This window comes from Rhinolophus hipposideros, assembly GCF_964194185.1.
Source record: "Rhinolophus hipposideros genome assembly, chromosome: 26".
Lineage (NCBI taxonomy): Eukaryota > Metazoa > Chordata > Mammalia > Chiroptera > Rhinolophidae > Rhinolophus > Rhinolophus hipposideros.
The window spans coordinates 12,427,798-12,441,456 of record NC_138072.1 but is presented as its reverse complement, the minus strand read 5'-3'; the positions used below and the strand labels follow the sequence as shown (position 1 = coordinate 12,441,456).

General features: G+C 38.6%; 1 protein-coding gene across 10 annotated transcripts in view; it reads right to left on the bottom strand.

Annotated features, from left to right (window-relative positions):
- The window catches only part of DISP1 (dispatched RND transporter family member 1), a 162,613-nt gene that overhangs the window by 9,302 nt on the left and 139,652 nt on the right, over positions 1–13,659 (bottom strand). For all 10 annotated transcript variants that reach the window (XM_081039013.1, XM_081039014.1, XM_081039017.1 and 7 more), the window contains 4 exons: positions 9,797–9,920; positions 8,323–8,450; positions 7,869–7,966; positions 5,364–5,461 (listed from right to left, as the gene is read on the bottom strand). In XM_081039013.1, coding sequence (XP_080895139.1) covers positions 5,364–5,461; positions 7,869–7,966; positions 8,323–8,450; positions 9,797–9,920 — 448 coding nt within the window. The remainder of the gene's footprint in view (positions 1–5,363; positions 5,462–7,868; positions 7,967–8,322; positions 8,451–9,796; positions 9,921–13,659) is intronic.

Below are 13,659 nucleotides of genomic sequence, written 5' to 3'. Positions count from 1 at the left end.
TAATTTTTAAGCTCATTTCTAAAAAGCAATAATTACTTGACATTTCAAGTAATAAAATAGGATAATTCACATGTAGTTGTTTCAAGGTCAAAACATTGACACCTGTTAAGTTAGGGGAAACAGAACCACCTAACAAACAACAGAAAATTCTGGAAGAGCAACTCTCTGGTTTTCATGGCAGAGAACCAGTCCCCCCCCACCAAAGAAATAGCATGTAAGCCCCATGTAATACCTTGGGGAATTGAAAGAAAAGTACTGCAACCCCAATGTTTGACAGTTTTCAAATGGAAGACAATGAATTGTACCCATTATGAAACCACTATCAGCTAGAAGGAACACATTTGTAGTGGATGAAATAATCAAATGTGCAAGATAAAGGAAACAGGATTGCCAGCTGAGACTAGAAACACAAGTGCAGAAATCTGTCCTTGAATAACCTTTTCAGATAATAACAGCGGTTTTTAATGTGTGTATTTGACCAAAGATTAAAAAGTTGGACATGATAAACACTAGACCAAATACTGCTTTCACGGCTGCTATCAAAAATAAATGCTCTTAAGCCTCTGGAGAGCCAATTCTCAGATTCAAAGGTGGTGCTGGCTGATGTACAACCTTTGCAAAACAGTTTTTGAGGGCCCGTTCAGGGAAAGAAATAAGGACAGAGAAAAGACATTGTGACTAGTACACTTTATCTGAAGTTGGTAACTAGTGCCCGGAGGCTAAAGGAATGAAGTGCAAGGAAGTGTCTAGGTTTTCAGAGAGGAAGGCTGTGTGTCCCCATCTATCCATTCAAAAAAAAAAAATAGTATTTGCTGACACCTTTACAAGGTGAGTAAGGCACAGTGGTCCTGTCCTCAAGTTGCTCAGAGTGTGGCAGGGAAATCAGACAAGAAAATCAGTAATTCTCATTCAATGTGAGAAGCACCGTATCGTGCGGTAAGTAAGGGTCTCTGTGAGGCTGAGGGGCAAGTGCCAAAGCCTGTAAGTGTGATGGGCCAGGGGCATAACTCAGCTGCCTGTGGCTGAGACAGCTCAATACACGAGCATATATGATCCTATGGGGTTTACGGAGGTTGGCAAGCAGGTGTATCTACATGCAGAAGACAGCTCTATTTTTTGCCATATTTTTAGGACAGGAATTTCTAGGAATGATTTCAAAATCTTTGACGTTTCTAAAACTAAGAATGGGGTTAGTGAGAGCAACTTCTTGTACCTCTCATGAGGAACATAAATGAACTCTAGGTATTCACAAATGGGGTGTTTTAGAAAGTCATTTTGCTTATGTGGTTGTAACGTGCCTTTGCACACTTCCTAGTTAGATTGTGGCAGAGGTGGAGCTGGCTTAAAATAGGGGGTAAAGGAAGAGAAAGGAAAGAGAAAGCAGTTTTAAATGATACCTTAACTTTTAAAACTACTGGTTAAGTTGGAGCTATTTTAAGAGGCTTAGAAAAGAGTAAAGGGAAGAAAATTAACCCCTAACATTAGTTTCCAATGACCGCTGGTCTCTCCTTCCCCATGTGACCAAGTTCCCCATGTGCGAAAAGTTTAGGGGACCCTCGGTAGAAAAAAAAAAAAAAAGCAAGGGCTCCATAGTCCTCTTGAAAACAAGCATCAGGTAATACATTTCTGGGACTTGTATGCTTCAGGGAGTTCCAGCTGTTTATAAGTTACCCCAGGAAATAGAGTCTGAGGGACCAAATTTGAAATCCCTTTTATCCACTGACTCCTCAGCTTCAACTTGTACAATGTGCAAAGACTAAGAAACAGGGTAAAGGGTTTCCAGCAGAGTGAAGATTTGAGAAACACACTTCTGGGCACTTATGACCACTGCCAGTGTGTCCCTGAGGCTGTCAAAGGGCAGACAAAAGTGACAGAGAGGACAGTGGTGTCAGCTGAGGCTCCTCTGGACAGAGTGTAAGAAACCAGCGTTCCTGTTAGAAGGCAAACAGCAGCCTCAGAAACGGAAGCTTTGCACGTTGGAAAACAGGTCTGTCTGAATTATGAGTTGAAGTGGCATGCCATTTAAATGGAATCTGGAGTTCGAACTCAATGTGCTGTCCACACAGGCAGTTACAACTGAAGCATGTGGTCTCACTGAGATATTACACTAGAGTTACCCCACCAACACTTAAGCTCCTCTGCTCTGTGTCATTTGGTGTGTGTCCCTGTCAACGTAATAGTTGTTAATACTCAAGTGTTTAAGTACAATAGCTAGGATTTGGGGTGGTGGGGGTCGGGGAGGGAAACACTGCCGTGTAGCCTCGGAACAGTTTGTTCAAATCACCACAACAAACGAAAGTCCTATAGAGGGTCCTGAGCTGGGAGACGAGGAAAAGATACAGTAATAATCTGAAATCTGAACTGTTAACCGATAGTTATTACTTATCATTGAATATATTACCTCTATGAGGAAGGCTTATTATTCCAGATTCATAGAAGAATTTGAGACTAGAATGCAAAAGCATTTGCCATGGGTAAAAATAATATCTAATTTAACTAGTTAAAATTATAACCATGCTCTCTGAGGTAGAATTTGGGGGCCCTGGTTATCTGTTCCTTTGTGGGTCTATAACGGGCCTAACCATGCATTCAGGCATGTGTCTTGGGTCTGTTCCTCAAATTTTCACAAGAGGATCATAATGCTTGTTTTCTTGCCAGAGATTACAAACTTGACCTCACAGCTCTCCAACCCTTATTACGAGCCCAGTAGAAAAAAATACTCAAAAAGCAGAGTACATGCATTCCTTTAGGTGGTCTACATTTTGCAAATGCGTCAAGTCACTAGAAAGCCACCTATTTAGATTTCTTTGCCTTAGTCCCTTGTAGAAATGCTTTTGCTATGTGTGCCTGCTACCAACCTACCTGAGATACAGTTTATTAACCAGCTAAGAATCAATACTGTACCTCCTGTAAACAGAGGCTGTGTAGAGCTTTGTACACAGCACAACTCTTTGGATGAAGGCTAGGAGGAACGATCCTCTCCTGTCTTAAAACAAATTGGTGATTCTCTTTACATAGCTTCTGTCACTGACTGTGAATTCCTTTTAGCTTTGGCTGCCAGGGAGGAGAGAGACAAGTATGTCGCTCACCACCAGCAAATGTACAGGATTGCGGGGTGTGGGTTACTGCATGTTTAATCTCATCCTTAGTTTTATGAGTTTCCTCCCATTATTTTCCCTTCATGTAATTCATTCAACTTATTTACCTCATCCTTTCGATAGGCCTTTTTGTAAGCTACCTATTGATGCTGATTTTAATCATCTGATGCAGATAAACACACACATATATACATACACACACATATATAAGACACGTGACTATGGGATATATGTGTGAAAGAATATACAGCTTTCAATTATGAAAGCTATAACGGCACAGCCCGGCTTACTGGCTTTTGAGCCTCTGAGTTCACTCAGAGTCTAACATGTACACATAGAATAAATTGCTAGCTCTTTAAAATAAAAGATACTTCTTCTAGACCATGATGACGCTTTGAGGTTCACTTCAGTGAGAGATGACATTTATAGTAAAACAAAACAAAACAAAATGAGGGGGTTGTTTTCTGCATTCTGGAAGCATAAGGCATAGGCTGGAGTTATACGTGGCGGGGTTCAAATCCTGCATTTGCCACTTACCACCTGTGTGAACTTTCCTCGTCTATAAAGTGGCCAAGATAATAGTATTTAATTCATAACACTGTCATGAGGATGAGTAACAATAATTCAGTGAGTAATGAAACAATTCATTCAAGTGTTCAGAACACTTCCTGACAAATGTCAACAACACTCAGCAAATGTCAGCTATTCATTAAATAAGTGAATTCAGTCACTTCGGGGTCTTCAGGGCAAGGAAGGTCTAAAGACCAACTGCGAAGGTAGAATGAAGACGCAGAGGCATAGAAGTTAATGAGCTGTGCGCATCCAAGGTATGATTATACAGTAATCAGACTGGCTTAACCTCTCATCCATTGAATGGCATTGTCAATTCCAAGGTCACAGTCTCAGTGTGAGAGATGGAACGTACTGCGCACAGTCTTACATGTAGCGAGGACTCTACATATCTACTACTCTGGAGTTAACTTTCTACGTAAGAAGGGTGCTAACCCATGACAAGGAGAAATAAGTACATAGCTTCCAAATAATGAACTGAGAGATGCAGAAGGGAAGAAAATGTGGCAAATGAAAACTGACCACTGATGACGAAATTGTGGTCTGTTTCTAGGTGGTTTGTGCCTTTGGTCCATTTAGAGGTGGACAGAGAAAAGATGGCACTCATAGAAAATCCAAATAGCTCAATCAAAGGGGAAGTTATTTTCAAAACACATGAACAGCCTCTCAGAATGAAGAATCAAGTCAGGAGATCTGGGACCAACTAACGAGGTGAGCTGGATAAGCCACTTAGTTCTCTGAAGGTAGCAGCACAATGAGCCTGCCTCCTAGTCGGTTAGAAACGTTGTTGTTAGAACAGGAGGATACATGGGATCGTCAGGCTAGCTCTTAGCATTGCATGTGAGTAGACTTTCAACAAACCAGTGATTTCATACCTTAGAGTTATGCTAAGAATGCAATGAGTTCCTTTTCTGCCTGGTGACTGTGGTCGGACAGGCCCATTAGTGACATCAGACAGCAGTTTCTACTTGGAGAAGCTGCCTCAGGACCCCTGAAATTGACAGCTCTTCTAAGCCCAGAGGCTGCCTTTCCATTTTCTGATGCTGACATCATTTTGGGTCCAGAGAAGACTAAGCGAGGAAGTGCTTGTCTTCTTGCATCCTTCTGTCTTCTAAAGCAGCAAGGTGTTTCGAGTTCAGGGCAACCTGGATTGGATTACTCTGGCCATTTACACAGATATGTCTTTATGCCTGCCCTTTGATGTCCCCTTTCCCAGCCAGTGCCCTAAATTTTCCTTTGAGGTCACAGGCCCACCTGACCCACCGGCTGCTAGAGAGGCAGGCCTTTCAATGTATAATTAAGATGATGACAGTTGCCTCAGGGGGAAATGTGTTGAACAATGGAAATAGATTAGGAAAGAGAAAATATGACAAAAGAAAAAAAAAGTCTTAACTATTATCTTGAAAGGAAATATGCTGTGAAAGAATACAAAAGACTATCATGGACAGAGAATATGAGTGAGGAAGAAAAAGAGTTCTTTATTAAGAAAGATGGTATGTTTTCAAGGTGGGGAAACACAGAGACACTTTGATCCCAGCATCTACAAGACCGCAGAGCTGGCCTGGTGGTGTTTACTCCTCGGTAGGTAAGCCACTTACGGACTTTCCTCTGATCAGACACAGGCTCAGCAGTAAGAGGAGTTTCAAACATATAACCCTATTTGTGCTAAACACAGTTTAGTTTTACTTTACATACCCTTGAATTATCTACATTGCACATTGATTTAATTGCTGGTAAATTCCACAATGTCTCTCCTCCAGCTGAAGTAAATACTACTCGGGAATATCGGTCACCTGGTGATATGAGAAAAGAAAAGAAAAAGGATTGTAAATTATTCATGCATTTCATAAGACTCAGCATCCAGAAGCAGTTCAAACTGGGAAACCACATGGACAGTTCATTAGCAGCGGGGGCTCCTTCCCTTCAAGAAATTCCAGGAGCAAATGTTTAAAAAAAAAAAAAAAAAAGCAATGCTATAATATTGCCTTAGATGAAAGCCTTTGTCTACTCAGTGCATCTTAAAAATCATAGGACTTCATTAACAAACGCATTTCGGATCAGACTGTAATTAGGAAGAACAATCCGTAGACCTTTCAGCAGGCAGTTAATTAAATGCCTCCCTCTTAATTTCGCAACACATCACCATAATGGTATATAAAATCAAAGAACGATGCACTAGGGAATATCAAGGATGGATTATAAGGATGTTCTCTTTGGCAGCTAACTAGAGAGGAAAGATGGCAGGTGATCAATTTGAAAGCTCTAAACACAGTCAAGTATAACTGCTGGCCAGGATCACAGACTCCCTCCATATTCCAGCTGAGCACACGGTCTCTTGGGTACATCAGTCTAGAAAAAGATTTTGAAAGTCACACTAATACAAAATACGTTTCTGAATAAGGGCGGTTGTTTGATATACCGGAAAGAGCATGGCCTTCAGAGTTAGAACTGCATGTAACCAGGTCTTGTCCTTTCCAAGCTGGGTGACCTTGAGCAACTAACCACTTCACAGGATTCTCACCATTAAAACAGAGACAGCAACGCCCACCTCAAATAGTTGTGAGAATTGAAGGAGTTAATGAAAAATAGCTGCTCAGTAAGTACTGTTTCTGCTTCCGCAACCATTGCAAAAAATTGGAACCCAGCAAAACAAAGTAGATTAGCATTACATTATCTAAGATGCCTAATTGTGCTAACAAAAAAAATCAACTTGCAAATTTATGAACAAAGCTTGATTACATGAGTTTTTATTCATGATTATGAAGTTTTCTTTAGGAAACTCTTGTTTTCATCAAAAGGCCGTATCTTACGTTGACTGGTTTTGCACACAAATAAGCTTTGTGGAAACTGAAACATTTCATTCTAGCAGAGTCAGAAGTGGCTTTATGAGGGCAGAATCCATTACTTATGAGACAAATATTTAGTGTTGACTACTGAAATATAAACAAGACTATATTTCATGAATTTGTTAATGTTCTTCCTGAGGCTGGCTAGGCTACATACAAGTATCACTTTGAGAGAAATAAACTAACCAGAGCTCAACTTTTCTAATAAAAGACAGAAAAAGAAACTTGCATTGCTTTGTGGGATCAGTATGAAATTCTTCCTAATCTCCTACTTTCTATCTCTCTATTACTATATTGTGAAACAGTGTTCAAAATAAAGACCTGAGGCTTGGCACGCTCTAGAAACATCAAAGATCCAGTCAGGTCCCCTAGTGATCTCATAAGATAGGAATACATACATGTTAGAGAGATTTTCAACAACAATCAACAAAAGCTGAAATCAAAAGAGCTTTAATGCCGACATTCACTGTCAGAGACTGTAATTACCCACAATTCCTCACTGCTAATCACTAGGGCTAATCAATGACTTACATATGTACATGTATTTCCTCCAGGCCGTGTACTCTCTCGGTGGCAGCTGCAGTGATTAGGCTGACTCCAGGCAACAGTAATTTTTAGTGAATTTGCTGCCAACATTAAAATCTGGATTCCTGACCTCAGGGAAGTTCTTACAGTATTTGGACTCTCATTTCTTCAAGGCCTCTGCTGGAAAGTAGCAGTTGATCTCTTCCCATGGGCGCTCTTTAGTTCGCCAAAACCACCATCACTTCTTAGTGTCTCACATCCCACTAGCTTGACTCATATTATGAGCTTGGTCCCTGAGGCATTCAAGCTTTGGACCACTGGACTTTATTGTGTTCATCGCTCCATCTCTAATGGCTAATGACAAAGCAGGTATGTGGAAGGCTAGTAATACATGCTTTCTGACTGAATCAAAATTTAAAAAATGAACATTTGATCATATAGCAGGTTATTTTAGGGTTCGATCCAACAATATGTCCTTGTTACTTGATCTAGAATATTTTTAAAATACTATAAGGAACTTAAATAAATGACTTGAAATTTTGGGCCAAGCCAAGAATTTTATTAGATTTATATCTTCCTCAAAACTGAATCTAACTCAATCATCTCTTTCTTATGAATTATTGTTTTAGGTAAACAAATTCAGATTAATGGATGACTGGCCCAGAGGAGTCAAATGACAAGCTAATTAAGCTAAAATTTCTTTAAGTAAGCTGGAAACAGGGAAGCTGTGTGACTAGCAACATACCCTATCAGTCTAGATGTTAATACTGTTCAAATTCAAGGGCTAGGAAACCACTAAGAGGTTTGTGTATCTATGAATGCCACTCACTTGGAACGTCGCAGAAGAAGCTGTCTTTGTGAAAGTTCCAATCAACTTCTCTTTTTTCTCTTTCATAATGGTCATCTGACCATCTATCATCCCGATGGCTGAAATGAAACAACAATTTGATCTTCAGTAAAATACTAGGTATTTTAAGGTCAAGAAGCATACCTGTAACAGTACACCCTAAAAATCATGACCTATTTAGCACTTGAAATTAAGTTGGAAGGATTAATATAAGCAACCAACATTAATTTTCTCACTTCTGAAAAACAAAGCTCCTAAACCCTCACTTTTTCATCCTAAAATAACAAAATTTTGTAAGGCAATGACAATTCAAACAAATTCCATGGCAAAGATTTTCAACCACACATTTTAATTACATTTAATCTTTCTGCTCAGGTGATATTTAAAAGTAGAATTCATTAAGCAATGTTTTGTCTGAAAGTTAATAAACAATTACCTTTTGGCTTGCTCATCTGCATATTTAAAGGGATAATTGGCTAATGTTGCTTTGTATCCTGTATTTTTCACCATGTTATTCCACGTGACCAGTCTCTGGCCTATTGTAGTCCCTCTTGGTTCAAAACCCTAAGGCGAAATAGTACAAATTCCCATTAGTGTACTTCATTTGAGGCTAAGGATAGTTATAGCGGCTTGGGAAAGCAATGTCAAGGTGATGATGTATAGCTTTCAACCGAAAATACGCTCCTCACAGCTACTCCAGAGGTGAACTTCATTAAAACAAGATCACTTGACATGATAATGATCACCTATTTGTTGTGACAAAACAGTTTGATTCTTTGGTATGTAACATGTCTCAAGAAAGAGGGAAAAAATGTATCAGAAGCTTCTTTTAAATTCATACCTAAGCATTTAGTGAATACTTATTTTTATGCTATAAACAATTATCATCAAATTAAATTATGCTGTGCATGTTACAGTGTTTTACAAAGAAGATGTCATTATCCTTGTTCATATTTTCCTCATTATTCCACTCCAGAGAAACATTTACTTAAAAACAGACTCTGCTTTCTTTTAGTAATACTGAAATTCCTATAACTTCTTTGGGGAAAAAAGAGATATTCAGTCTTAAAGACTTTATGAAAACACTTTCATATATTTAGATTCTCCAGTTGCTTTTTAGCTTAAACCTGGTGGCCAAGAAGCAAAATTCCCAGATTTCTGATGGTGAGCAAGTTCCTTGACTTTTTAGGAACCTGAGAATACTGATGAGACATGTTTTTACTTTGCAGAAAGAGTATTGTATACTGTATTTTGTTGTGTATAATGTGCACCCACATTTTTGGCCCAAACTTGAAGGGAAAAAAATATCTTTCGCTTTAATTTTTTAATTCAAATTTTTATTTGTTTACATTTAGGTACTTTTTTGTATTATAAATGAATTTTAGAATTTCTTTTTTTTAACATATTATGGTACAAAAAAATTTTATGTAAAAAATAATTATAAAACACAAGAACAGATACAAGGTACAAGAAATTTTATATACGGTAACAAGTTTACGATATTTACTCATCATAGCAGGCCAAGAAGTCTTCGTTGTTGCAAGTTCATTGTAAGCTCAACAAAACCGATTATTGTATTCCAGGGTATTATTTTGCATACAGATATCGTTATTGATTTCTAGAGTTACACTCATCAGCATAAATAAAAGAATTAAAAACATTTTTATAAATACATAATTAATACTACCCATATATAAAGCGCATCCTTATTTTTCCCTCACAAATTTGGGCAAAAAAGTGTGCATTACACATGGCAAAATATGGTACTTCCTGATTGCTTGAGAAGGTTTTTTTTTAAAAAATATGAGATACTAAATAACATAAGGCAACATGTATTAACATACTTCACTGTTACAGATGATTGGGGGCTAAAGAAAATAGAGAAATTCTACTGGCTCAATTCTCCTTACCAGCAATGGATCAGAGAAGTCAGGAAGCTCTGGCACCAATACTCCAACCAAGGCACAGACCACAATGAACACTGTGCACATGCCCAGTACCACCACTGGCCAGTCGGCTATCAGGGCTGCATAACTGCAGGAGCAGAGAGAAATCACAAAGAAGGCCTCTTAGGAGCAACACAGAGTTCTTTGCTACCTCAGAGAACAATTCTTCCAATCCTCCTATTTCCGACCGCGTCCAGGTATTTGCCAATAAAAGACCTAACGAGGCAGGTATTTATATGTAATTGTCGCAGAAAGTGTCCTCTCATTTCTGTGATAAAGTAGCTGTGATCGGATGCCACAGGTTATGGAGAGTCAGAATACTGTCTATTTCTGACAAATAACATTTTCTATCTCCCACTGTGCCTGGAGAAGAGAAGATCTACAACGTGTACCTCCCAGGTGGAAAGAACACGTATTTTAACAGATGATCCATCCTCCTTGCGATCTCTTTCAGAACGAGTGGTTCTCTGGTTATTCCCTTTCTCCATACTTTTACTCTATCAGTTCTTGAAAAAGAACACAGCCCATATCAGGTTCACATGGTGTAAATCTTAAGAATCCCCAAAACTTCCCATACACCTGTAACTTTCCTTCTAGCTAAAAACTATCATGAACATATCCATTAGGCTGTGAGTTCCGGGAGGGCAGAGAGTTTTGGTTTATTTATTTAGTGCAGTATCAGCACCCAGAACAGTATCTTTTAAAAGGTGCTGGATAACTATCTATTGATTTCATGAACAAACACCCATGTACCTACTACCCTCCCTTCACCGTCCAACCACTATAGCCTGGCTTTAGTACCTTAGTAAACATCCGAGACCCTCTTTGTTACTGAAACCCACCACCAAGCCATTTCTTCCAGACACCCTTCCCACACCCTCACGTACCACCTTTGACCGAAAGACCCATTTCTGTGTCCCTTCCATGAGATCCTGGACCATGCCTTATTATCTTGACACCTCTAGGCCTTGACATGCACTGACCGCTCAATAGAAGTTGACTGCACTGAACTTTTCTAACGTTTAAAATCCACCTTGCCAACTTCAGATTTCTTAAATTTTATTAGAGAAAAAAGGAACAATTACTTGTGGACAAGTATTCTCAAATTCTCATCAATGTTTGCTCACTTGGCTGCTATGATGACTATTCTTCACTCATGAAATAGGCTTCTTACTCATGTATTTGTGAGTTTTTTCTCCAACATCATGCTAGACGCTAACAGTTGAAATAAAGCTGGTGACTCGAAATGTCATTCTGGAAAAAGCTACTTATATCTGTAAGAACAAGATATTGTTGATGTTTATATTCTGATCTCTCAACTTCATAGATTGGGTTTTGTGGGGATATTTACTTCAAACTAAATTTTAATAAGGAAATTATAATGTAATTATGCTTTAAAAGAGCATTTACACAGGTATTTTTTCATTGTTGTTCTTTTAAAAGTAATCTTAGGAAAATAAAGTATGATGGTTTGCACTTCCAAGATGTTCCAGTTGCTCTTATCCTTTATATAGATTATCGTCACATTCAATTCTCACAACAACTTTATGGGATGAACTGAGGCACAGACAGTTCAAATAACTTGTTCAAAGTCTGAAAACTAGTCCAATTATAAAATAAAGAAGTCATGGGAATGTAATGTACAGCGTGGTGACTATGGTTATAATACTGCATTGTATATTTGCTGAAAGAGTAGATCTTAAACATTCTCATCGCAAGAAAAATAATTTGTAACTATGTGAGGTGATAGATGTTAATTAGACTCACTGTCGTGATCATTTTGCAATATATACAAATATCAAATCATTATGTTGTACACTTGAAACTAATACAATGTTAACTGTCAATTATACCTCAAAAAAAACAAAGTCACAAAGTTGGGAACCCAGTAGTCTGGTTCTAGAGTCTGGCATCTTAACCACTGTGATATCATCTTGCTTCAAACACTAGCGAAACAAAAGACATCAGGAATAAGTCAACTTGCCACAAATATGTGCTTCCCCAAATTCACATTTTAAAATTAAATTCCTAAGCCACACTAATAGTTAATTTCTCCACGCAAAACCACCTACACCCATAGGACTTCAAGTCCAAATATCATTCACTAGATTGTAAATTCTGAATTTAAAAAATCATTAAGGAACACTTTGCTAGGGAAAATAGATTAAGAATAATTCTGAATATAATGAAAACATAAATCACAGGATTCTGATTGTGGTTGTTCGTATGTAAATACAAAGCGGTCAGACGCTTTCGAATCTCTAGAACACACCCAATACTTATATTCTGTATACTTTATTTCCTCCTCCACCAAATGCAAACTAAGATGAAAGTAACTGGTTGTGAAGCAATAAAGTCTTTTGTCAATAGCACCCATGAGACTGTCTTTTCATTGTTTCAGACTTAAAAACAGTCCTTTATTTTTTAGACCTTTAAAATATCAGCCCTATGAAATGAAAATGGCCGCAGGCTTATATAGTTATTCATTATACTTTATTTTAAATGGATCAATTTTCTTTCAAATGAACCAGAAGTCACTCATTTTTACCTACAAACATGGTATCAATAGAGAGCAGTGGGCCCCAAATTGCTTAGTTTTCATACTGTGGTTTCATTTACCCATATAATGACTTTTTGTTTTGTGTTCTCAAAAAATCCGCACACATGCGAGTAACCACCTTAGAAACCTGCCTCAATAATTGCTTTTCTTCCCTTTGAAAATATTTGGTTTTGATTTTATAGCACTGCTATGGACCATATACGTGCATTGACTACATAGGGAGACTTTATGGCATTAGTGCTCTCAATACAATTCTTCCACACTGGTTTAACCTCACTATATTACAGTTCCATTTCCTCACACAGCTGTTTCACGTGCTAACCTTTCCTACAGACAACTGTTCCCACTGAAGAAATGGAACCACCATCCTGAATATGTAAAGCAGCCTGGGGGAAAGCCCCAGCCATTCTGAGTAGATTTGATTCAGACAAGCATTTCTCCTAAATCCCACAATATCGCTGAGGATATTTCTGTTCTTCCTGCTCTCTATACTGAGATACCGTAGAGCTAAAGGGCACCACGTGGGAAACAAAAGTTTCATGTATAATATGAAACTCAGACAATGGTTGTCATATTAAGATAAACATCTAATAAAGCAGGAAAATTGGGGAAGGAAAGGAAATTAAAAATGGCCTATAAAATTTCACTGCCATGTTTTTTCGCTAATTCCATTCCTGGTAAGTCTGAGTTCAACGTATATGGTCTACCTAAGTTTAAAGAATAAAGCACTTGCCCATTATTTTGAGAAGTGGACCACGTGTATATTAGAAGAATTTTCCAAAGGACCACTCCTTTCACCCTAATATGTTCTTCTGCATATCATGTACTACTTGTCTTTCATCTGCCTGATCGAATTTTGGAAATCTTTAGACAACACCCCAGCGTAAGTGTAAATGGAATCTGCCCCTGTAACACCTGGGTTACAGCAGGCAGTCATTTTCCAACGACTGACCCGGTGACAGTTTTCACTGAGGCCCCTACTGCTGTAGCAACTGCCTAGGTTCCGAGCACAGCTGTACAAAAGTGCACAGCGTCTTCTCAGCAGAGTAAGTCTCAAATAGCACACAGATCTCAAGGGCTCGTCTTCCTTTACAGGAGGAAACAGAAGGGGCAGCGTGAACACAACGTGTTTGTGGGTGACCTGTGGATCCGAGTTACTGGGCCGCCTGAGCACCCCGGTCTAGCTTTTCACTGCCATGCTGAAGTTCTCATGAATATCCAGTGGGAAGTCCCTCACATATACTCAGAGATTCTCAGCCACCTTATC